This window comes from Rhinolophus sinicus, chromosome 17 (assembly GCF_057876585.1).
Source record: "Rhinolophus sinicus isolate RSI-liver-muscle chromosome 17, RSI-T2T, whole genome shotgun sequence".
Lineage (NCBI taxonomy): Eukaryota > Metazoa > Chordata > Mammalia > Chiroptera > Rhinolophidae > Rhinolophus > Rhinolophus sinicus.
The window spans coordinates 63,457,983-63,483,155 of record NC_142517.1 but is presented as its reverse complement, the minus strand read 5'-3'; the positions used below and the strand labels follow the sequence as shown (position 1 = coordinate 63,483,155).

The window sequence follows — 25,173 nt, the reverse complement described above, 5'->3', positions numbered from 1 at the left end:
ATCTTGGCCCTGATTCATGGCTCAGAGAAGCTCATTCAACCAGGAAGAATGGAATTGCCTTTGTATACAATCGTCTGGTTCTAAAATCACTCTGATATTCTGTTTCCTAATGAAAAGGCAGGAATGCCATTCACATATATTTTTCTGACTTAAAAAAAGTCTAATATGTAAGCTCCTCTATTTAGGAATTTTAAGCTCACACAAAGTTATTAACTGAAACCAAAGTCTGTCAGCCTGACCTGCCACCAGAAGGTGGCCCTAATGGCTGCTTATGCAGCGTGACTTTGGACTGAAGAATAGCCCTGGGGAACCTTAGAAATTAAAAATATTCTAACCCAAACCTGGTTAAAGTAAAAATGCTTCTTGGACAACTCCTGCTCTCCAGTGCCCCAATGTCCCTTTTCTAATTGCATTGTGATGTGACATTCTTGTTCATGTCACAGCAGTCAGTCAAGATAGAAATGCTCGTTTACTATTATTAATAAATGTATATCAACATTGCTCTGGGGAAAAGACAATAAGAAAAACAACCATGTGGCTTTTACCCTCTGGCCACGGCTCCCGAGGAATGAGAGTTTTCTGCCCCAGCACTAAGCCACTTACCTGTTCACCATGGAGGTGTTGCACAGGAAAATGTGGATGGCGAGCCCGTTGTTAGACCTGATGTCTCCAGCTCCACACAAGGTGTGCAGGCCCTGGGAGAGGGAAGGGTGAGTGTGATAGGGCCCGAGGCTGGCCCTCCTCCTGATCCCCGAGATCCCTGAACCTCATGAGGCAAGGTCTTGGTACTAGGACCTTGGAACCAGTGGGACATTTAGGATCCAAGGTACCTCTGGGGAACTCGGAATGGACTGACTTATGTTTGGTAGGTGGTGGCTCACCTTGGGCCAGCCATGGTCCTAGATCTGGATTGTCTTAATGGCTGCAACATTTTATCAGTTTCGTGGTTAAGATCAACCTGGAGAGTTTTTATGGGAGGTAAAAGCAGGCACCCAGGAGACTTGCAGAGGAAGGTTGCAGCATTAGGGACCAGGTAATACCCTCAAATACACCACAGAATGTGGGCAGCCCTCTCCTAATGATTAAGGTCAGCCTAATCTCTCCAGAACATGACAGAGGGAAGCACTCTGACCAACTATAGTCCTCTCTGCTGATAATCCATAGTCCAGGCAATCTTAACACATGGGCCACCTCCAAACAGCCCTGAGCCCCAAACCTGCAGATGGAGAGCCCCAAAGGAGGGAGCTCTGCTCCTTCGGATATCCATAATTCACACAGGGTGGGGGGATTTCTTCTTGTATTTTAACTCAATTTGCAAGTTTGGGATCTATTTAGACGAGTCTACACAAGGTTTGGAACACTTAGTATGGGTAAGGAGTTCAACGTAATCCAAACATTTGGCCTGTGGCTGGGCACCTGGATGCTCCCTAAGGAAGCCACCAACTGAGGTTGGTCTGCAGAATCTTCCACGAGCTTCTTTGAGTCCCATATCCTTGTCACTCCTTTCCTCGTTCCCTACATAGTCCTTGCTCTGAGCATAGGTGTTCCAATATTCTCAGCACCTATAACTACCAAGCAGAACTTCTAATGAGCATTGTATTAACTAGAGTTGCTACCTTGAGTTGATGCTATTCTAGCCCAAGGGTCCATTTAGGGCAGTTCGTGAACTTGGATGGGAAAAATTATATATTTATTTCACTAACCTCTGATTGAAATTTATCACTTCCTTTAATTAATGTGAAAGTAAGCAACAAACTACAGCAGTATTAAAAGTGCCTATCACCTTGACATTGATAGACATCATGGATATTTTTATATCACACCATAGTTGTTACAGATATCCCAAGATGTCGTTCATCCACTTATGCTCATATTTCTAATAATTATAGTTGTTAGATCTTTTCATAGATTTTGTGATTCAGTGCATTAATAAGGAAGCATAATTATCGTTATATACCAAACCAAATTTATTTAATATTCTTATCATTACATTGCAATAGAATCGGTTTCTTTGTCATCTTATGTAATTTATTGTATGTATTTAAAAACATAGGCTTCACCAGACTATTAAGTGAGTCTTTGTTCTAAAAACAAACCTGAGGAAGGTAAAAGCTCTATTTCCATTGACCGTTTGGAGATGTTGTAAATAGCCCACCAGTGCCCTTTGGAGTCAGGGGCCATATGGTGTGCGTAAGTAAGACATCCCTCTGCGGTCCCAAAGCAGAGACAGGTGGTGCTGTGTCGGCTGCCTGACTCTAAGGCTGCTTCTGTTTGGCGGTCAGCCTGCAAATGGCTGGATCACTCACCACGGAATAAAGGAGAGAATTGGGAAGGTGTGGGTAGCATTGACTTACACTCACAAAGTCCGTTTTCTTCTGAGATGCTTTTGGAATCTCAAATGGTTTCCATCTAAGCTGGAAAAAAAATACACATACAGGAAAATTATTTCACAAAGGGAAACCATAGACTTCTAAATAAATAACATCAATTATACAGAAAAAAGAAAGCAGCTCCCTGTGAGGCTCTGACTACTTGTGATTTTGTTATTTTAAATGTAATAATTATCCGTCATTTCCTTAAAGGAGCTCAGTTGGGTTCTGTGTGTGTATGTAGTGTGTGTGTGTGTGTGTGTGTGTGTGTGTGTGTGTGTGTAACCTACGTGCATATATGTTGTCTTTGTTCCTTAGCACTTTCAACTACAAAAAGAAAAAAAGAAAAAGATCATTGCTTCTTATTTCAGAAGCTGTTTGTTTCTTTTAACATTTTGCTCAGGCACAGCAGTGAGTTTTGACTGATGCTGCTTTTAATGCTATTTATAATCAGCTCCCTTTCCTGGCATGCCAGCCTCTCTGTGTGGGCTCCTGACACTGCAGGGGAAGGTTCTACTTCTACTTCTAGTCCTTGCAGTTTTGAATTATTTCTTGAAGAGAAAAACTCCCAGCTGGGATTGGATTTGGTAAATGCAGTACCAGGTTCAATTTTTTCACCAAACCCCACGTTTGTCCCCAGGCTGCCTGATGGTTCAGTTTAAATCACAACAATCTTTAATTTAATAATGAAATGATCTAAAGAAGTGGGGAGAAAAATCAGCAGGTCTGGGCCCTACTCGAAATGTCAGCCCGGTACTCAATAGTCAACTTGGCAGCAGCTCTGACCCAGCTGGGCTGGCAGCTGATAAACCCAGCAGCCTCAGGATATCTCATGGAGTAGCCCTGAGGAATGGATCCACTGCTGCCTGGTTAAGGCAGGCTCGGTAGGGCCTCCATTAGGTCGTGGGGTTCAGCTCATTCTGTATTTCAGAGGGGCAGCTAAGGGGCAATGCAAGCAGAACGTGGAAAAGGCAGCACTGGGATTGTCCTGCTTCTCTGATAGCAGCCTTTATTTATTAAAAGCAACACAGGGTTATCACATTTTGGGACTACTTAAAAAGGATATAAAATGTTGATTTGAAAAACACTATTGAAATTATGCTTCAGAAAGAAGGACTAATTAAGTAAGTATGATATTTCCTGGGGGAGAAAAGTGAACCTGAGAGCAAGGATCTAGAAAGGGTTTCTCAACCTTGGCAGTATTGACATTTTGCATTGGATAATTCTTTGTTGTACGGAGCTGTCCTGTGTATGGTAAGATATCTAGCAGCATCCCTGGCCTCTGCTTACTGGATGCCTGTAGCACTCTCTCAAGTTGTAACAACCTAAAATGTATCCATTGTCAAATGTCAGCTGGGAGACAAATTTCCCCTGGATGAGAACCACCGACCTAGGAGAATATTCCCCTGACATCAGGAAGGGCCACAACTAAGCACTACTGGCTTTTTGAGGGGAGGTTCTGGTCTACTACTAACCTTACCTGCTATTTCCCTCTATAGCATCAGTGCAGAGTTTGTGTACCCAGGAAGATTTATGGGAAGATAATACTACCTAGATCTTGGTTCCAGAAGAGTCATCATTCTAGACCTAATGGAAGGGATTTAAATATCAGATCAATAGTTGCCTGGGCAAACTTGTAGATCTATCCATAGATTCTGAACTCTGTTTACCCATGAGAATCACTTGGACAGTCTTTGAGACCCAAGACCAAATTAAATCAGAATCTGTGAAGGAGGGGCCCAGGCATCAGTATTTTATAAAAGCTCTTCTAATGTGCAGCTACAGTTTAAGAATCAGCATACCCAACCCAGAAATTCTTGTATTTCTGAACTAAGCATCATGTTCAGAAAAGAGAGAGAGAGAGAGAGAGAGAGAGAGAGAGGAGGCAATGGCCTTGAAGAACCTTCCCTAATGCAAAAAGGGATACCCTTCAAATAATGGAGATGCTATAGGGAAAGGAATAGTTCATCGGCTGGATCTGATGGCAGTGGATTGTACAGGGCTTATGTTTAGCATATCATGAAGGATGATAAAGACCCGCAGGTGGTTCTGATAAACCCAGTACCCACAAGGAGAAGCCAGCTTTGAATCTTCAGACAAAAGATTCTGGTTAGGAGCTTTGGTGTAACATCTTGCTAAATGTGAGGAGGGAGATCTGGGGAGAGGATAAACAGGAAGAATCCATGGAGTGAAGAGTAAAAACATCTGCTGAATCCATATGTTCAGCTTAATCACATGCTCTGATCCAAGGCCAACCCACGGGGGCTGTGCATTAGGTTGAGCCAGGAGACCTGAGTTCTGCTATTGACGCTTCTCGTCTATTCTATGACTTCAAACAAGTCGTTTTCTCCCTCTGGATTGTGTTTGTTCTTACATATAACCATGGGGTGCTGGCTAGTGGTAGACATATCATTAGAAGTTGTTACCATCTACCCAAGAATTTGGAAGTGTCTTGTAGATGTAGTAGTAATTCCATTATGTCAACGTCATGTTCAGAAAAGTCTACTTAGTCAACCAACCGACCAACCAACCAACCAACCAACCAACCATTAATCAGTCAACTAAATTGTGGTATCTTGGGCCAGATGTGGTGTGACATGCCAATTAACAAATAGCAAGGATGTTTAAATAATAGAAGGCTAAGTATTTACAAACCTGCAACAAAATAGAAAGAAGAAAAAAGAGAAAGACAAAAGAAAAAAAAAAAAAAGAAAAAGAAAAAAAAAGGAGAGACACCCAAAGAGAGTGGACGGTCTTTCAAAAACCTGAATTTCCTCATCAGGAGTATTATGATAATGATATCTTATTCACTGGATTGTTGGAAAGATTAAATGAGATAAGGTACTGCTCTATAGTAACCAAATATTTGTGCCCTTCTCCCAATGAGGCCTAAATTTCTTTTTGGATTGTCCCTTTTTCATCAAGTTTACTTTCCCTTACCTTCGGCTAACCCAGACAAGTGACAAACCCCAGAGTGAATTTTCTGTTGCTTGCCTTTTGCTACATTTCAGCCTGTTGTGCTTCTGTGGAAAAAGGCTTTTGTGAGCAATCTACATCTCTATTTTGGACAGTTTACCTGAAGCTGTAAGTATAGAATTAGATGCAAAAGCTGGGCATTTTTCTCACCAGAAAAGACTCCAGTATTGATTCTTAGAGGCATCTCAAGCATTTGTCCTTCCTGGAGGAGCCTGGCTGGAGACGAGCAGAGACTAGGCAGAGGTCTATAGACATCCTTGGCTGACTTAGAGACCCGTCTTGGGCTTTACCGAACTGAGGGTTTATCAGACCATCCTGCCCCGTATTAAGGCCATGTTTCTGGGACCCCAAGATGACAGCCCTTTCTTCCAGACACTCCCCCCATCCTACCCATGATAGGAGCCTGAAGTCAGCATTGCAAAAACCAAATCATGATAAAGAATAGGATTGGTTGACTAAGAAGAACTTTTGAAAGTAACAAAGGGTGCTTGTTAACTGATTTAGTCCTATGACTTTTTAACAGTTTCCTTTGTTAAACTATATAGTATTGCTAAATACCACATACACAGAATTTAATTATAAAACATTTCAAAAATAATGATATCAATTGTAATACACCATGCAATGTCTTGACTATAGTGGATATTAATAAATCTGTGCTGAATGATTGAATGAACAAATAAGTATAAGGCACTGAGAACATTGCTAATATCTCAAAGAACAAGACTAAAAAACAAACGTGAGATTTTTGGAAGTCAAAATGACATTCAGGCAATACCTAGTAAATTGACAAATTGTTTCTAAAAGTCCAAAGATTATTTCTAAAATGTAAGTAACTTCTTTATGCATGTGAAAAACCCTTAGTTCTTCCATATTCTTTCTGATTTTTTTGTCCAGTTGTTCTATCAACTGGAGAGAGGTGTTGAAGATTCTGACTATAATTGGGAATTCATCTGATTCTCTTTTCAATTTTATCATTGTGTCACATATTTTGCAGCTGTATTCAGTAAATTCCGTTGGAAAATAAATTTTTAGTTACTAGAAACGAGGAGGTCAAAAATAATTTGAAAAGGGAGTCCAAAGTTAGAACTAAAAATTATTTAAGATTACCAAAGGAGAAAGACAGAGAATCAGTGGCAATACTTAATAATCAAGATTTGAAAGTCATGCTCAGGGATGAAAAGGAAACCAGGGAATTGACCTCAGTTATTTCCATAGTCCGAAGATCGGGAGCTTGGACTGGATGACCCGAGGATCCTTTTGAACACTGAGATTCTTTGATTTACTGAGATTCTCTCCCAAATTGCCTTTCTCAGCTGGATTAGCTGAGTTAGATTCTCTCAACAACATTGGCTAGCTAGAGGTAGACATATCATTAGAAGTTGTTACCATCTACCCAAGAATTTGGAAGTAACTTGTAGTAGTAATTCCATTATGTCAGTAATTATTTGTCCAGCTATGGCTAGGAAAGGCCCAGGGTAATCTACTACAGTAAGTTTCAGTCTAGACTAGGGAAGATGTGTGTATATTGTTGGGGGCAGGGAGTGGAGGGTGACTAAAATAAAATAGTGGATCACTGAGCTCTTCAGCAAATCTAGCAATTTGATGAAAAAGGCAACATGTCTGGTGTGGAGAGAAATCATGCTTTGAGAGACCCATTGGAGTTCTTTTAGGTAATAGGCAAGTGCACAGGTAAGGAGGATTCAAGTCACTTTCAAAAGTCTTTCATGACACTACAAACAAAGATGAGCCTTCATGGGTTTTGGATAACATTTTTTCATGGAAAGAAACCTCGATTCCCATTTGCCCTTGACCTTGAGTATAAAGCTGAAGACATTACATCCATTACTCAGCACCTAGCATAGAGCATGAAACATAGTAGCCACTCAGTAAATATTTGTGGGATGACATTCAATTGTCACAACAACCATCTGAAACTCCTATGATTATTCCCTCTGTTTTAAAAGTGAAAACATGGATGATTTAGAGCATTTACATTTTTATATTTTTTTAACTAAGAACTGATGCCAACACTTTCTCAGCCTCTCTTAGTAACGTGCACGCTAAGCTCTTTACTCCCAGGTTGTCTTGATCTGCTTCTCAAACCATTCATGATCTTCGTGGCTCCTCGACCCAGGCTTTGCCTCCTTTTCCTGATCTTGTCCTTGGTCTTCCCCTCTGACCTTATTTACTGCTCCTCCAGTGCTAAGTTGCTTTGGCCCCGTCTGACTCCTGGGACCTCCCTGCTAAGTACTTCAGGGTTAGCGTTGTTGTCCAGTCTCCTGATATAAATTCATTCAAATGATTTATTGAACCTCTCCGTGTGCCAGGTTTTATGCTAGGTGCTAGAGGTGAACATGACAGTCTGTCCTCAGGGAACCTATAGCCCTGGAAGTGTGGACACTTTCTGATAGGAAAAAATGTGGAAATGGATAAGAAGAAATGACTTTGGAAGAGAAATATAAATGTTCCCTCAGCAATGTTCCCTCAGGAATAAGCCCTCGCACAGGATCCAGTTAACATTCTTATATGTGGAAAATAAGAGACAGACTCAATGAAATCATCTGGTTTGCAGACAGTCCCAACATCTTTCCAAGCAGTACAAAATGTTAGTTGATGGAGATGTACTGTAAAAAGAGCCAGCAAGCTGTCAAAAGGGCTGAAAGGGGCAATGTGCGCTGCGAAGCTGGCAAACGCCAGTGAGTGCATTTAGGGAAAAGGAATCCAGTCTATTTACAGGCTGATGGGATCTGTGGTATCAGGGAATACATTCCACAAACACTTGTGATTCTACTATGTGGCAGAAGGCGTGTGCAGGACATTGAAGGCGTGTGCAGGTCATATGAAGTTGACGGAGACATAGCTCTCAAGGTGTGAGAGGGTTGGAGCCTGGGAAAAATTGGAGAAAGGGGACCTAGAAAGTGTCGTGGGCCATATATTCGATATTCTTTAATGTTTTCAGGAAAAGCAAATGAAGGTTGAAATTATATTCAATTACTTCCGGTCTCTGGCTGCATGGAAGCCCAGATCTTATTTATTTACATATATGTACCAAGAAAAAGACTGGGAAGAAAGAAACCAAAACATTAGAAGTTGTTAACTCTGCATTGGAGGCATTATTAGGCATTGATTGACGTTTCCATATAAATTTTGAATAAAAATATGTATTCATGGTAAGGGGTGCATTGTTGTTGTTTAAAGAAGGCATACATAGTTTCAATAGAATGGTTGGGACAGGATGAATTGCAAGGGGTTAAAAGCTTAAAGAGGTGGGAAACCCAAGACATTTTTGAAGGGACAGGGCTTTTAGGATGGATGGTGAGACCTGAACAATTTGTCAAATTAGACAGCAAATACCCTGTAAAAGGTGTATTGTTTTGAAACATTTTTGATAATTTGCATGTCCTGGAGGCAGAGGGAATTTTTGCTGTAGTCTTTAACTAGCTTTGAGGTGTTTATCACTCAGTCCAAATTATATTGGTTGAGAACTAAAAGGTAATTTCCTCAGCTGAGCCTTAACTGGGTCAAGAGTCTGACTTTCCAACAATCAAGAGATTGGGGATTTTGTAATATGAAAGATAAACTTTATAAAGGACTCTGATCTTTAAGAGCATTGCTGATGCAGGAATGCTAATTGAAACCTGTAAAATCACAGTTAAATTGGATGCACATTTATTTGTTGAATTTTGAGATTCCAGAAGTTGGAGGAAGGTGAATGATGAACAAAATCAGGTATATTCCTTATGTGAGATATTAATGGATTGAACTTGTAATGTCCACAGGCTGAATCTAAATATACTCTAAAAGAGTTTGCATTAATTCTTAGACAATTGATTAAATATATTTCTAAATGAAAATGAAGTTTTGTAGGTATAGTCCCCAATCTTCCTGGGAGGGTATCAAAGAGATAACAGTGACGATAGCACATGCCATGATGTTCTCTGGGAGGAAACATTAGTAATTCCCAGGTCTTCAAATTCCCAGAGATGTGGGGAGTTGGTGAAACTGATTGAGTTATTTGATTTGATCTGTGACAGGTGAAGACATACCTATCATACAGGCTTCAACTGTCAGATAGGTACCTAAATAGAATTTTCTCAGACTTTCTCAGTGGGAGTCTGCAATACATATTTGGAAGAGGTTATGAGTGGGGACAGGTGATGAATGCAGATTGCTGTGGTTATTAATTAAGCATAAAATTGGAAAGAGATATTAACTTGTCAAGAAGGTGTAAATGAAAAGACAAAAGCATAGATGGAGCAAGAACCGCCAGGGTGTGTGTATTAGGGCAAGGGAAGCAGGATGGCAGGTGACGGAGATCACAGAGCAGGAAGATGACAGACCACTGCGTTGATGGAGCCAGTGTTCAAAGAGGCAGTACTGAGTTCTGGGGGCACATCCGTCCCAAAGTGTGTGAGCACAAGGTTGAAAATGAGCCAGGGAAACATTGGAGAAGAAATTCGTTTGGTGGCCACCATATAGAAAGTGTTTGAAGGAATTCAAACTGGGGAAAGGTAACAAGTTCAAGGAGAAATGCAAAGAAAGTTTAGAAGGGGAAACATGGGGAGCAGGGAGGAAATAAATATGTATTGAAATTCTCCTGAAAAGGAAGCAGAAACTTTTCATGTAGCTATTTTGATGCCTCTGTATTAACTTACATTTTTTTAATGCAGCTGCCTCAAACATTCTTCTCAAAATGTATGTTAACTATTTGTGAAATAATGAATTAACATGTCCAAATGGCATACGTGACTCCCACCTATGGTGGGAGACTTCCATTTCCTACTCTGATAATTTTGCATCATTTGAGTTTGTATAAGTATTTGTTACCTTCATAATAAGACAAAATCAGAAAAATTCTATCAGAACAAGTTTAGCTTCCATCAATAAGCCACCCATACCCAAAAATAATCATTATAAAAGGATATATTCATGTTAAATAAAATGTAACAATAGTAGTCATAGAAATAATAATATATAATAAAATGATAATACTGAGCATATTACATACCACACTCACAGTAGAGTCACATTTTTCTTAAAGATTAGGTTTCAAAACTAACCCCACAAGCTAAATAAAATTATATGAAATAAGTGAGGCTCCTCTGTTGCCCACACAACCACAATCAAATCTATAAAAATGTACTAAGGTTCTAGAGTCTTAGATGACTGGAGTGGAGGATATGAGCAGGTAGGGGCACTTGGACTCCCCACTCCCACCCTAGTTATTAAATAACCACTAGTTATTTAACAGTCATCTCCAGGATTTGAAATCCCAGTCATCTGCCTATGGACTTTTCCTGTAATCCTTCTTTAGTCTAGCTCGATGGTTCTCAAATTTAGTGTACCTAAGAATTACCATACAAGGCAGCACACACAAAACCATGTACCCTACACTTGATGGGTGATTTAAGGGATTTTTCAGAGATAATTTTGTTTATACTTAATTTTTCTTTTACTTGCTGATTTTACAACCACCCTTTGCATAATATGCTATTTGGCTCTGCTTGAGAGAACTGTCAGAAACTTAAGTGGGAATTCTCTGTGCCACCTGAAGAAAAGAATTAGAAAACTTATTGTGATCCAAATACCCTCTCAGCCTTCCAAAGTATGTAATAAATGCTTAATTTATTTATCCCAACCAGGAATCCTACCAAAGTATCGGTATCCATCCTTTACATTTTCTAATGGAAGATGGAGTTACATTACTAAGCAGTCAGGTCTATTTTTAAATCAAAATCAAACAAATGTGGCCATTTTAACTCTAAGAGAGAAATTAGAATTTGAGATGTAACCCACTGAGGAGTCAAACAGATTCTCAGAGAATGAGCAGTGACTTTGGCTAGTGTGGTGTGTGGCCCTTTATGAGATCAGCAGCGAAGTAAATAATTAAATGAGGATGGTGTGCCAGATGCATTCCTAACCCCAGAGTGTAGAAGAGAAGGTGGTGAGATAGTGTTGGATTAGAAGCCCAGGTGAGACTTAAGGACAAAGTGAAGACAGGGTCCCCAGGGTGGCTATACAAATTGTGTACCACACAAGGGCCCTGACTGGCAGAAGGGGAAAGGGGCAGCAGCTGAAAGCCTGGCCTTATGTCTTGGCAGGGGACTGTGCCTGCAGGATTGGGGTTGGAGCAGGGGATGACTTTCTGATGTGCTCAAAGGCACTATATAGGCTCATGGTGGACTGGGGAGGATGTCTGCTTCACGCATTAAACTTCACACAAATGGAAGTTTAGACAAAATATCCTGGTTTCAAAATGGCTGTGAGGCGGATAATATTTTAAGTTGTTAACTTACATTTTCCCCACTCTGAATGCCTCCCTTTTTGTCCCCGAGTAGCATTCAAGCAGATACTTAATTCGCTGAGTTTCCATAATTAGGGAAGAGATGGAGTAGAGCAGGAATCCAAAAGTGACTATGATTATTCTGGCTTTGGTTCTACAGAAAAAAATCCAGTCATTGAGGGAAAGGGGATTTGGTATCTTGGTATTGGAGGCAGCAGATTTCCTTGGGCTTTGGAAAGGGGAGAGTGGGGAGGGAGAGAGGGAGAAAGAAAGAAAGAAAGAGAGAGAGAGAGAGAGAGAGAGAGAGAGAGAGAGAGAGAGAGAGAGAGAGAGAGAGAAAGAAAGAAGGAAAGAGAGAGAGAGAGAGAGAGAGAGAGAGAGAGAGAGAGAGAGAGAGAGAGAAAGAAAGAAAGAAAGGAACTTTGTGTGGACTTTGAATGGTGGTGGTGGGGTATCTTGAACCTGTGACCTGGCAACTCCCAGAACGAGGGAATGGCCCAGTGGTATATCCAAGATGACAGGACCAGACGTGGCCTTGCAACTGATTTCATGCCCAAACCTGACATGTTAGTAGCAGAACAATAGGCGTCTCAACACTACCCAGTGAGGGGGACCAACCAGCAAAGCCCAACCTCTTCTCCTACTTTGGCACCTTTTCAGACTAGCAATTCCCAGGCAAGACCGGGACAAAGTTATTTTGTGCCAATTTGGCAGACGGGGACCTCAGAATAAAAATTAATATAAAATGAGAAAACAAATTTATGTGGATATAAATTCTGTGATTCATATGTATTATCACTGCCTTTAAGTGAAGATATCAAAATGACTGCATCAGAGTCGTGATTCTTGCCTCCTGTGTGCCAGGCACTGTGTGAAGCGTGTTCACACCCGTTCTCTCACATAATCTTCACAACAGCACTGCGGGGCAGATGTCTGACCATCCCAGTTTACAGGTAAAACACTGTGGCTCAAGGACACAGCAGGTAGTGGAAGGTAGGGATGCAAACCTGGGTCTGTTTTTCTTCCTGTATTATATACTTGTTATCAGTGACGTGCACCTAAGCTGAGGGACAAAGGGAATAAATACCCTGGAGTTCTCAGAAGGTAAAATGAAATAAAACAAAATAAAGCTCACTTCATTATAGCATTGGGTCTGTCTCATTAGTGAAAGCAGAATGTATTAATAATACTAATGCCCAGAGGAAAATCCCACTGGTCACTAAACCAAAAGGAGGAAACTTAGGCGAGGAATGGAAATCCCTAGGTCTGCAGAGAATGTGATAACAATCTGTCACCACAATAGACTTACAGAACCCAGTTCATCCTTATATCAGAGGCCTCTTTTCAGATATGTAAGTGTTGAATGTGTTTTCTATATTCTGTGGTAAATTTAGATGAAAACAAACACATAAACAAACCTATGGGCACATAGATATTTTCACCAGCCTATATAATTTCCATTCATCCAAGTCACCTTGGCACTCCTGCCAAGTCTGAACCACTTCTGTACCTACCTATTAGAAGCCACTAGGCTAGAAAAACACAAACTTACATGCACATAAGTGTGCATGCACATAACCGATCAAATGCAAAATTCCCACCCAAGTTTGAGCAAAAGAACAGATACGTTTAGCATTTATTTTTTAAAACTGTCTAATTTCTCCAACACTCAGGCTTGACTTAAACATTTCTATTCAAGGCCTCGGATACATGGTGTGCTCCAATTCACAGGACCCAGTTACCTGGTTAGGGTCAGGATCGACTTCATCCCAGTTGTGAGTAACATGGCCTTGGTCAATGGATTCAAAGGGCTTGTGAGAGACTGAAGGTAGAATCCTGTACAGCCAACTGGGGGAAAACAAGGACACATAAGTTCATGGTGATGTTATGAGTGATAGATATACAGACTGGCTCAGGAAGTACCATCAGGAAGATACTCAAGTCAACAACGATCTGTGGGCTTTAATGTGAGAAGCGATGACACAGCATCACTTAATAACCACCTTTGCCCATAGCCCTGGCCTCTTCTCCCCTTTCCACTCCACCTATTATTCTTCAAATTAAGGCTCTGGCTCTTGGTTATTCCCATATTGACAAAAATGAAGAATTGTCTTTCCCAACGACAATGATAAAGGAAGGGGAAGTACCTTGAGGGACATCTGTGCAGGAAAATCCATAAAAGAACATTAGCTTATATATGTCATCGGACACTAATCCTGGCTCTGGAAGCTGAGGACAATGAATCCTACATAGGTTGAGAGGCTATGGGTGGTTTCTTTGTTATTTTTGAAATATAAATCAATTTTCTTCTTTAAAATTATAAAAGTAATACTTGCCAGTGGTAAAAAATAATTCAAGTAATTCAAAAAGTCCTGAAAGGTGAAAAGCTTTCTCCTCTAGTTTCTTCAGGGCTAATCCTCAGAGGCTACAGAGCTTAAAAACTTTCTTGTATATTCTCTCAGTTATGTTCAATACATATGTGAGCAAAACTGCCAAATCATTGTACCACTTTTTATTTTCACAACAAAAATGTGTGAGTGCCTAATTACTCACATCTTCAGAAATATGGGGTATTATTAATAAATTTGACCTTACAGGTAAAAAATAGTATTTCATTTTATTTTTGCATTTCTTTATTGTAAGTTTGAGAATATGTATGTTTATTAGACTTTTGTAATTTTTCTACAAATTACTTGCACAAGTCCTTCACCATTCTTCTATTGGGTTATTTGTCTTTTTGATGTTAATTTGTAAGAGGTTTAGGAAATTAACATTTCTGTGCTCTAAAATTATAAGACCATCTGTCCATATTTTCTTATAGTACACTTATGGCCCCCTTCCTTCTTTCCTTCTTTCCTTCCTTCCTTTCAAATTTTACTATCTGTAGATGTCAAGGTCCGAGCCAAAGATCTTCCTGTCAGGACTCAGATCTCAGGCTTCAGAAAGACAAGAAAACTCTGATGAAGGAACCATGAAGGACACCAGGAGGCCAACCCCCAGAAGTTGAGAGGGACACTGATACTCATTAAGAAGGCCCCAAGCCCTCTCAGAGGCCATTACCCTGACAGACTACAGAGGAAAGAGGAACCCTACTTCTGACAATGGAAGATCAGACCTGTTACAACAGGCTCTGGCCCTTGAAGCCCTAACAGTCTGCTTCGGGAGTGGAATTGGCCTGACCCCACACTGAACCACTTGGGAGTTAAAAGGGCTAGATTTGTTCAGTTTCCATTTGATTTCTCCAGCTCTAGATGATATGACCTCAGACTTTGGACTTCAGGCCATGAAAAACTAAGCTTCTCTAGTTTCTAGTAGTATATGGTGTTGACAGCATGTGGGTGCATGCGTGCGTGTGTGCATGTGTGTGCGTGTGCGTGTGTGTGTGTGTATGTGTGTGTGTACCTTAGAACCACCTGTGTGGTCCCAGGCAAGTTACAAAACTTTCTTGATCCTGTGTTCCATATCCTTATCTCCTAGGACTGTTGTGAGGATTCAGAGTTTTGTACTTAGAATGCCTGGCACACGGTTGGTGCTCACTTATTAAATGTGTATTGAATTGTCTGTTCACCCCTAATCATCTGGGTTTTTATGATAGTCCAAATTTTCCACATTCTCTGTCCTTCCCAGGACATAAAGGATCAGTTAACTAACATGATAAAAATTAATCCTAGATAGATATACCGTGTTTCCCCGAAAATAAGACCTAGCCAGACCATCAGCTCTAATGCATCTTTTGGAGCAAAAATTAATATAAGACCTGGTATTATATCATATTATATTATATTATATTATATTATATTATATTATATTATATTATACCTTATTAAATATTAAAATAGGACTGGGTCTTATATTAATTTTTGCTCCAAAATATGCTTTAGAGCTGACATCTGTCTAGGTCTTATTTTTGGGGAAACACGGTAATCTCTCATAGTTTTGTGGGGGCCCTTCACTCTGTAGTTTAAATGAGTAGTGATTAACTTTAAGAAGTTCAGGCTTGCTCATCGATGAATGGAGCTAGTTCCATCTTCCCACTGGGGATTTTGATCATTTTCATAATATTCTTGTTGATACCTTTGAAGAGTTCTAAACAGATGGGTGAGCCATGCCTAGTGTCCCTTATTTTTTAGCTGAGTTTATAAAACTCCCCAGGCAGCACTACATCGCCCTGGACAGAGATTTAATTCTGATTCAGGGAATGGTGCCAGCTTCTTAATGAAATGTCAACAGCTCCTTTTCAGCCTCCTGGATCAGAGCTCAGCTCCTGCTGGCAGAAGATATTGCTGCATAATGGGGCAGGCAGCAGAATCCGGAGTCCAGGTGTCCCGTTAGTAACTGGGACATAAAGTCAAGAACATAGTCATGGAGGCCAGGTTGTCATAAATTAGATTGGACAGGAATTGTCTTTTTGCCTTACCTTGACTGTTTGGGCTTAGAGAGAGAGAGAGAGAGAGAGAGAGAGAGAGAGAGAAAGATTAAATAGCAGTAGAATTAACTCTTGATTTTTGATAAGTATGGGAAACTATCTCTTCCTCCCTCCATGCCTGTATCTATTGAGAGATGATATTGACCATGATATTGACGTGGTAGTATAGCACCTGTCATATCTCACACTTAGTTCTCTGAGAGCCTCCTAGGGATACTCTGTATTGGAGGGGAGAAACTTTGCTATGGTGACAATAATGATGATTATCATAATGTCAATTGAGCACTCACCATGTGCCAGGCAATGTGCTAAGCACTTTACATACATTCCTGTCTTCAGTCCTCATCACAACTATGAAATAGGTATTATCTCTGACAAATGAGGAACCAGAGACTCTGAGAGGGTAGATGACTTGCCCAAGTTCACATAGCTGGAAAGAGAAGGAGCCAGGACTGAAGCTCAGGGGGCTTGCCTGTAGAGTAGGCATGATTAACTACTCAGGGGACCGATCTGTCATTTGTGTGTTCCATCATGCTTCTGTACTACTATCACATTTGCTTCTTAGGAGGGCTTCATGGAGATAAACCCAGTCCCTTCCACTAAGCAGTACATGACCACCTGCCGACCTCCCCAAATCTCCAAAATCAGTAGCAGCCCTCTTCACAGATGCCCTAGCCTGAAATTCCTATAATTAGACACTACTTGTTTAAATCACCACACTTACTACCTCCCCAAATCTCAACACATACTGCATCCAACCTGCCTCGTAGGAGTTAATCAAGAGAGTGAGTTCATTGACCTTGGCTTGTAGGATTAGAGCAAACATGGAACACGACACATTGTGCTAATGAATGTACTGGTTTCCAGCAACGGCAAATTCCAAAGAATAAAAACCTTATTAATGCAAACCACAAGGGGCTGTAACACATGACCTTTCAACTACCCAAGCTTCGATTATCCAACCTTTTCATGCAAAGAACAATCAGCTAAAGAAGATATTGTGCTGAATCTTCTATAATTTTGAGTTAATTATTTAAAAAACCCAAACAAACAAGTAAAACAGAATCCAAAACTCAATTGGACAATCTTTAGGTGGAGGCCAGAGTATTGGGAACATTTTCTTCTGAGTACAAGTGAGAATTTGTAAATGGAATCGGACGTGTGTTTCCAGATTCTGTGCAGCTGTTCTCTCAGCTTCATCCACCAGTCACTTGATTCTAGGTGGAGACAAGGCCCATCCTCCTCCGACTATGACCCAGAGTGCAGCCGGTCAGCAGCAGGATCATAGGCAGCCCTGGAAGGCTATGGCCCAGGTGTAGGTGGCTGCACCAAGTACTAGTTATAGGTCCTGTATTCTGCAGGTCGGAATTAACCTAATCCTTGTACCTTCTTTTATTGGTGCTCCGTGGACAAGTGAAAGCTGATCCTGAGAGCTGCTCAGCGTACAGATTGTAGGGACAAACTTGAGGATTGTTCTAAAACAAAAGGAGCAATAAATAACATCACTCCAATGTGAAAAGCATCCCACCTTCCCACCAAGCACCCCCTGGGGGGATTCTGTCCTGGATGTGGTGGCTCGAGGCTACTGCGCACGATCATCCCCACTGCATACATACTTCTTGTACTAACTTTTTAGGTGACTCTGCCTCATGATTAGAAAAGTATTACATGCTTATTGTAGAAAATTTATAAAATATAACCCATTATCTCACCATCCAGAAATAACCCAATGTTGAAATATTGGTATGTTTCATTCCATTCTTATCCTCCAAAATGAGGATTTTATGATACGTATAGTCCTGTAATAATCAGGGCTTTTTAAAAAGAAGAAACACTATATCATGAGCATTTCTTCATGCATGAAATACTCTTCAAAATTTTTTAAAGAAATTTTGTTTGCCATATTTTTATTATTATAACCAACACACTAGTGTGAACATCATTGAGCATACATTTTTTTGGGAGCTGATTATTTTGCCATCATTGTCATATCTTAGCCGTTCAGAGGATCTACAAAAAAGTCCCCTTAGCCCTGTACCTAGGGCATCCTCCTGGAAGTCCTACATTTAGTCTTACTATTTTAGGTTGGGTGCTTTGCCGTAGGTAACCAATATCCAACCTTAATCTTCGTATTGTCATTGTTCCTTATTTTGATTGTCTTAATGATTTGTCAAACTCCTAGACACCTCACAGGCTAAATTACAAGAGCTGTGGTGGGTAGAAGCGCTTGGCCCGAGGGCTGATCATTCATTCCTACAATTCGGAGCTCTCTAAGCGACAGTAATATTCTATTTACTCATACCTGTCCTTCTGGCAGAGCATTGGGGCAGCGAGGGTCCTCTGAGGCACACTCGTTCCCGAATCCGGAAATGTACTGCATGTGACAAAGACACAAAGGCCACCATTAATGGGATTTAAAGAGATTTCACAACACTGACAGTCTATGAAAGTAAAAATTTTTGTATGGACATATGTTAGTGTATGACATTCCATACATAATGTCTTTGTTATGTCATGGCATGTGAACCATTTAGGAAAGATAATATGTTCTGTGTGAATTTTAAAGACCATCAATTAGTTGGGAGAAGAGTGCTGGATATTGCGTAGACTCTCCACCTTTCGCTGCACTTAGTCGATTTATAGGCTTGTTCTTAATTATCCCACTCCAAGAACAGGTTCTTTAATCCTCGTCCCGTCAGTGAGTTTCTGAGAGGGGAGATGTCTCAGGCATCACCTCAACTCCAGATTAGTAGGATTTTGCTGGGCCTAGATTGAAACCTCCCTGAGTTTGGGGCTCCATTCCCCATCCATACTCTAAACCAAACAACTGTAAAGAGGCATGTGGATTCAGTCTTAGAGCAAAACCCTTGAGAGAAAGTTCTCCAAATTAGCCTAACTTTAGGCAGAAGCCTACATTATCTGGCTCATCTATGGATTATACATATAAAAAGGAAGTTTGAAGGTATGGATGACTTTCAGGAGAAGTGCCAGTCCAGAATCTGTCCACAGTGGCAAAACGGTGTCTATTTTGATTGCCATCTGTTTACTTTACACCCAGAGAAAATAAAGTCAGGGGGTTTCTCAAGAAAGGAAAGTATGTGGAACCAGTGAAACTTATTGTTACAACACTAACACACCTCTGAATTCTTGTTCACTGTCAGACTTCTCTGCTAGTTTGTAAGCTCCAAGAAGTCTGAAACTATGGCAGTCTTGTATACCTCTATATGCCCTGCGCCTGGTTTATAGAAGATGCTCAATAGATATCCATTGGTTGATTTAGTTTTCACTTAGATTTTATCCTAATATGAGTCTATTTATGGTGCTGTCGGATTAGAACCCGCCACCCTTTTTTTCTAACTTAATCATCAAAACAAGTGGCCATTTCCCTCCATAGCTGATCCAAATAAAAGTACTTAATTTTAGCCCAGGATAATGAAAGTGCAGTTACACTCAAGGAGTGAGATGCTACCATCTGAGCACATGTCTTTAAGAAATATAAGAAGGCTGTCAGTGGGTGGAGGGCAAGCCCTCCAGAGTTCTCAGCCACATGGAGAAGGATGAGCTGGATGCAACACGCCTGCGTGTGTGACTGATGATCAGACCAACAGCTGTCTATATTTGGAAGGAATATCAAATGTGAAATGTTATGACCGAGGAAGCAATGGAAGGGAAATGATTCTTTTTGCCTCCAGACACAATTTTCTTGGTATATTTGAAAATCTATCAGCATTAAAAACATCGAGTTCCATTATATACAGATTGGTTAACAGCAGTGGCATGCAGTTTGGAATGATTTCTTTGGGGAAATGGCAGAGACCATCCAGCATTCTGACTCTCCACTGAGCACAATTTTCTTCTCTCTAAATGAAGTTCTTGCTCACCATCAACAGTATTGAATTTGAGATGCTGAGAAATGGTAATGACCCCAATTATCTTCAATTCTGTGAAATGGAATTTTAGACCAATCTGTGACTGAAGCTGCTGAGGGTTACAGTGCCTTCACTTTGTTCAACTGCTGGGTTGTTTCTCTCTGCAGGAGGCAGGGAGGTGAGTGAGGAGGAATGCAGCTGAGCTATCCCCATTCTTTGCTGCTGGCCTCAGAACAGAGGCCAGGGTTATAGGTAAGAGTATATGGAGTTCTGAAGCATTTGCTTCAGACTGCTTTAAAAACTAGGAAAGGAAGCTGGTTGTTTGGAAGGGAGTCACCCAGCTCTGAGACTGGTGTGAGTCCTGAATTGGTGTCTCAATCTTAGCTGTGGTGCAGTGGCTGAAGAGGAGGGTGGAAACTGCTGAGTCACTCTCACATCAGTTGGTTTTCATAGTGCTCGGACAGAAAAATTACAGATGAGTTTGTTAGAGCTTTAAAATGCCATGTCCCTCACTGCTGAAGGTATTTGAATTAAGGAAGCAGTATTCTGCAGCTGCTTTCCCAAGGCTTTGAGATCAAGGACAGAATCTGAACTCTCCTATATCTGCTGTGAAAAATCCAAGCCTTCAACTGCAGCTGATTCAGTGACTATGTACAACTATACCGTATACAACAGCAACAACACAAAAAACAAAAAACAACCCCCCTGACATTTAGCAAGTGTGTTTGTATATTTTCTTCAGTCCAGATTTCTGAATAATTTGATTTCACATAAAAGTATGATTTCGTTTCTTTCCAAGAGAATTATATGCATCCTTTTTAAATAAAAGAACAAATGACTGAGCTCCATGTAAGTTCAGTGCCATCAGTTCTTTGGCAGCTCCCTAGTACACAGTTTTTAAATTCTCACCTGGTCCTCAGGATATGATTTATTTGTCAAGAGTAGTTTTATGAGGTGTTTTCTCCTGACTCTGATTCTGAGTAACACCCTGAGCATGGTGCATCTCACTTCCTTGTATTGGGAATGAAGGAAAGAGAGACAAGTCAGGGTAGAGATGCAGCTACAGCTACCATTTTTCCTCTGGAAAGAGTCTAGTATTTCTCATCAACCTTATTAGAAACATAGAATACAGATTGTTAGGGGAACTTGCAGAATATTGTGGTAGGCTGAATAATGACCCTCAAAGATATTTATGCCTTAATCCCTGGAACTTGTGTTATCTTATATAGCAAAAGAGATGTGATTTTTGCCTAGCTTATGTTGTAGATGTGATTAAGTTAAGGATCTTGAAATGGGGAGATAGTTTTGAATTTTTGGCATGTGCCCTAAATGTAATCACAAGCATCCTTGCTAGAGTGAGGTGGAGGGAGATTTGACTCCAGAAGAGGAAATAGTGATATGATGATGGAAGCAGAGATTGGAGTGATGCACTTTGAAGGTGGAGAAAGGGGTCACAAGGCAAGGAATGTGGGCAGCTTCTAGAAGGCAGGGAAATGAGTCTCCCAGCAGAAGCAGCCTTGCCAACACCTTGACATTAGCCTAATGAAACTGATTTTGGAGTTCTGACCTCCAGACCTGTAAGAGAATAAATATGTGTTGTTTTAAGCCGCTAAATTTGTGGTAATTTGTTATAGCAGAAACAGGAAACTAACACAATAATTACATAGGCCCGTGGGACCCATCTTTGGCTAATCATTAAAATCACCCCAGAAGTTTGTTAAATTCAGAGCCGGACCTAGTGAATCAAAATGTTTGGTTCGCTAAGTCTGCATATTAAACTGCTCTTCATTTTAGAAATCAAGTCATGAGGAAATCAAGACATGTAGAAGTGAAGCAAGAAGAACACAGGGTGGTCTATTTTAAATTTAATTTTCTTATTTTATCTTTTGAATTTTCTTCCTCCAGTTGTGCTGTTTTCATGTAAATGTGATTTCATCTGAAGCTTGGTGTTAACGTATCCATTAAAATGAAAAAATAAAAGCTGAGAAATATATTTTTTTTAGCTTATATAATGCTTATTGATTAGAATGATGCAATCTGGCATTCTGTGTTTGGATATCTGATCTCTAGAGCTAACCTTTCCTTGTGGAGATTAGACAGCAGGCTGGGAAGAATCCCTTTGAAACTGAGAACAAAGAGCAGCATGCAATTTACAGTGGTGTGCTGGCGCTGCGCATAATAAGTTGCTTAAAATTTTCAGCAGAAGGGATTTTGGACATAATTTATTTATAAATGGTAAGGATGTTTCCAACCCCTGCTGAACTGTCCCATAGGATTTTCGTCAGGAACACAGTTTTTTATGTACTCCTCCTCTTCCAAAACTTCAACTACTACCTTTAATATAATGACCTCCCAATATTCTCCTAGCCCTACCCGCTGCTCTGAGATCCAGATCCATACATCTGACTATCTCCTGGGAATTTCAATTTGGCTGTCCCTGCAGCAACTCAAATTGAGCTGGACCACTCTTGGACCCCAGAATACACGGGGCTGCCTCTGGCACCCATCCCTTTTCACCTAGTCATTTCCACTTCTCTCTTAAGACTCAGCTCAGAAATAGACTCCTTCAAGAAGTTTGTCTTGACCCCACCGAGCCCAGATTCAGTTCCTCTCCTATATTGATCTGTGACATCATGTACTAACACAATATTTGCTGAATGACAGAATGAGAATTTTCTCAACTTTTCTAATTCTTGATCAGGCACAAAGATAAACAAACAAACTTTTACTTTTCTATTGAGTGTTTTCAGGATCCCTGTCAATTAGGGAGATTCTTGATTCATCAAACTCAGCATCAGTTGAAAGGCATTAGGGAGGTACTCAAACCCTGCATTCTGGAAAGAAGCCTGGAGTCTGGCCCACGTGGCTTGAGTCAAGGTTCTGGGAAGTTCTACATGCATGTGTTGGGCACTCACGAAAGCCTGGGCTGGACATCAGGCGTGGTTTTAGACACTAGGGACACACTCCCTTTCCCTGCTCTTAATAAGGACACTCAGTCTGGTAGATTCCTTTTGGAACCTGGTAGATTCCTGGGCTTTGGATTCAGAAAAACCCAGCTTCTAATAAAGTCTCCATCACCTTGAGCACATCCCTTAATCTCTCTGAACTCTACTTTCCTTACTGTTTAAACAGAAACAAGAGTGCCTGCATCCCAAATTTTTGATGATTCTGAGGGGAACCGAAGTTTTGCCATCACAAAATGAGCCTTTTGTACTATTGATTAAAGCTGCTTATTAAGAAACAAAAGACTCAGAAAAACCTTTGACAACCCCCTTTTCCTCCTTAAGAGAATTCAGATGGGAAGGCCTACTCCAGGAAGGGGACTTTAGCCTATTCACCTTGGAATGTTGAATACAGTATGGTAGACAGGAAGAATCCTTACAAAAACTTGTCCTACGGGACTCCCCACTATGTTCCCTTGTTCCTGGGTTGCCTAGGAATTTGTTTGCCATATGTTCCCTCTTTCTCCTCTACCTGTGAATTACCCATTTCCCCTTTGAAAACCCAGACTCTGTCCCCTCTTCTCCTTTGTCCAGCATGGCATATAAGCCCCAACTGCTCAGTGTGTTTTGGGTCACATTCTTATGGAGTCCCGAATGTATGTCTACATAATAAACTTTGGACACTGTCTCCTGTTAATCTGGGTCTGTTAGTTTGATCATTAGCCCAGCTAGAAGAACTTAGAAGGTAGGAGGAAAGTATGTTTTTACAACCCCGCAATTACAATATGAGTCAATTCATTAATAGCCACATTCCCCACGCATAATTTTCAATTGTACATAAATGATAAAAAGGAATTATTTCCTAGAGGAAGTGCTGGGACTTCTACTGGCCAAGGGCTGATTGTGAGCCTCAAAATAACTGAGTAGATTAAACATATCTAATTGGTCAGCTAGAGGCAATCCAGGAAGCTGCAGCAGCAGGCAGGTGTCAGAGAGTAGGGGCTGGGAAACGGACATAGTGAGAAATATGCCTGCCCACAGTGGGAGGGAGCCCTTATGATATCTGCAGATTCCCAAGACAATATTTGAAATGAACAAAGGCAAGAGATGGACAGTAAGAGCATCATCTCTCTGTCTCTTTTTTTTTAATCTTCTCTCCATCATCCCCACAGCCCCAGCCATGCCTACAGACAGCATAGTGAAGCCTCTTAAGACAGGGGTTTGGACCAGGGCCTCTCAAAATCCTTTCTAACTCTGATGCTCTGGAATTCTCAGAAGCTTCCATAAGTTCTGGCTGAAGGAGCCATGTCAAACTTGCCAGACAGTTCCTTACCTTCAATGTGGCCATGTTCCGTCTGCTGCAGGTGTGATGAATTCAAGAAACCCAAGCGCATAGAGAGTATGAAGGCAAAATGCTTCCGCTTCTCCTTCAAACCACTCTCTGAATGTTCTTATTCCCACCACTTCTCTGTGCTCACTGGTCAGCAGGTCCTGCAAACTAGTCACAAGAATTGCCTAACTGATAAAGTAGGGAGAAAGTCCAGCATGCTTATTTGTAACTAACTGCTTACACAATTGCCTTGGTTTATTACTAACCCCAGGCTGTTTCTGGAAAAGTTTGCAGAGGTGGGTCTCCTCTTCTCTAGAGGTAAAGATTGGCTAATTATTTGTTCCACTTAAAAGAAGGCGGCTTAGTACTACAGGCAGAGAATTGAAAGCTCCCTAGGAAAGGACGTGTGGTAGTTAGTTCCCGCGCGGTGTGGCCGAGGCGCCTCCACTCAATCCTGACTCAGGTTGGGAAGGAGTAGAAAAGAGTGTTCACTCTCTGGAGAGCAGTGAGGAAGTTAACTGTGCTGTGACACAGGTGTTTACACATAGCTGCCAGAAACGGGGACCAGGTTGAGACAGCTCTCCATAGGTGCCTCCCAGGGATGTGCTGTGTGAACGGTTCAGAGCTTGAAGCACTTCCTTTGAAACAAACTGAGATGTTTACTATTCTCCTCTTAATTCATTTCTTAAATTCTTATAAATTCTTTAAGAATCTTGTTTCCTAATGCCTTTATTTCTCTAAAAAGAAACGAAGGGATTACTTTCCAGCCGCCTTTCCATGACGTCCATGTCCCTCATCTTGGCTATTCTCCTCAGCCCTGGTCAGGTACCAGCTTCAAGGCTAATCGTATTTAGGAAGGAGGAAACCATGTATCGAATGCCTACTCCTGCTAGACATTCAAATTTCCACAGACATTCCTTCATTTAATTTCACAAAAGCAATCTGGTAAATTAGTCTTTATTGTCACAAACTCAA

At 40.8% G+C, this 25,173-nt stretch overlaps 1 protein-coding gene across 1 annotated transcript in view; it reads right to left on the bottom strand.

Moving 5' to 3' along the window:
• The window catches only part of HGD (homogentisate 1,2-dioxygenase), a 40,361-nt gene extending 15,675 nt beyond the window's left edge, over positions 1-24,686 (bottom strand). The window contains exons 1-6 of the mRNA XM_019729646.3: positions 24,202-24,686; positions 18,360-18,431; positions 17,444-17,532; positions 13,374-13,479; positions 2,355-2,414; positions 604-695 (exon numbers count right to left, since the gene is read on the bottom strand). Coding sequence (XP_019585205.1) covers positions 604-695; positions 2,355-2,414; positions 13,374-13,479; positions 17,444-17,532; positions 18,360-18,431; positions 24,202-24,216 — 434 coding nt within the window. The 5' untranslated portion in view covers positions 24,217-24,686. The remainder of the gene's footprint in view (positions 1-603; positions 696-2,354; positions 2,415-13,373; positions 13,480-17,443; positions 17,533-18,359; positions 18,432-24,201) is intronic.
• Positions 24,687-25,173: the final 487 nt, after the last annotated feature.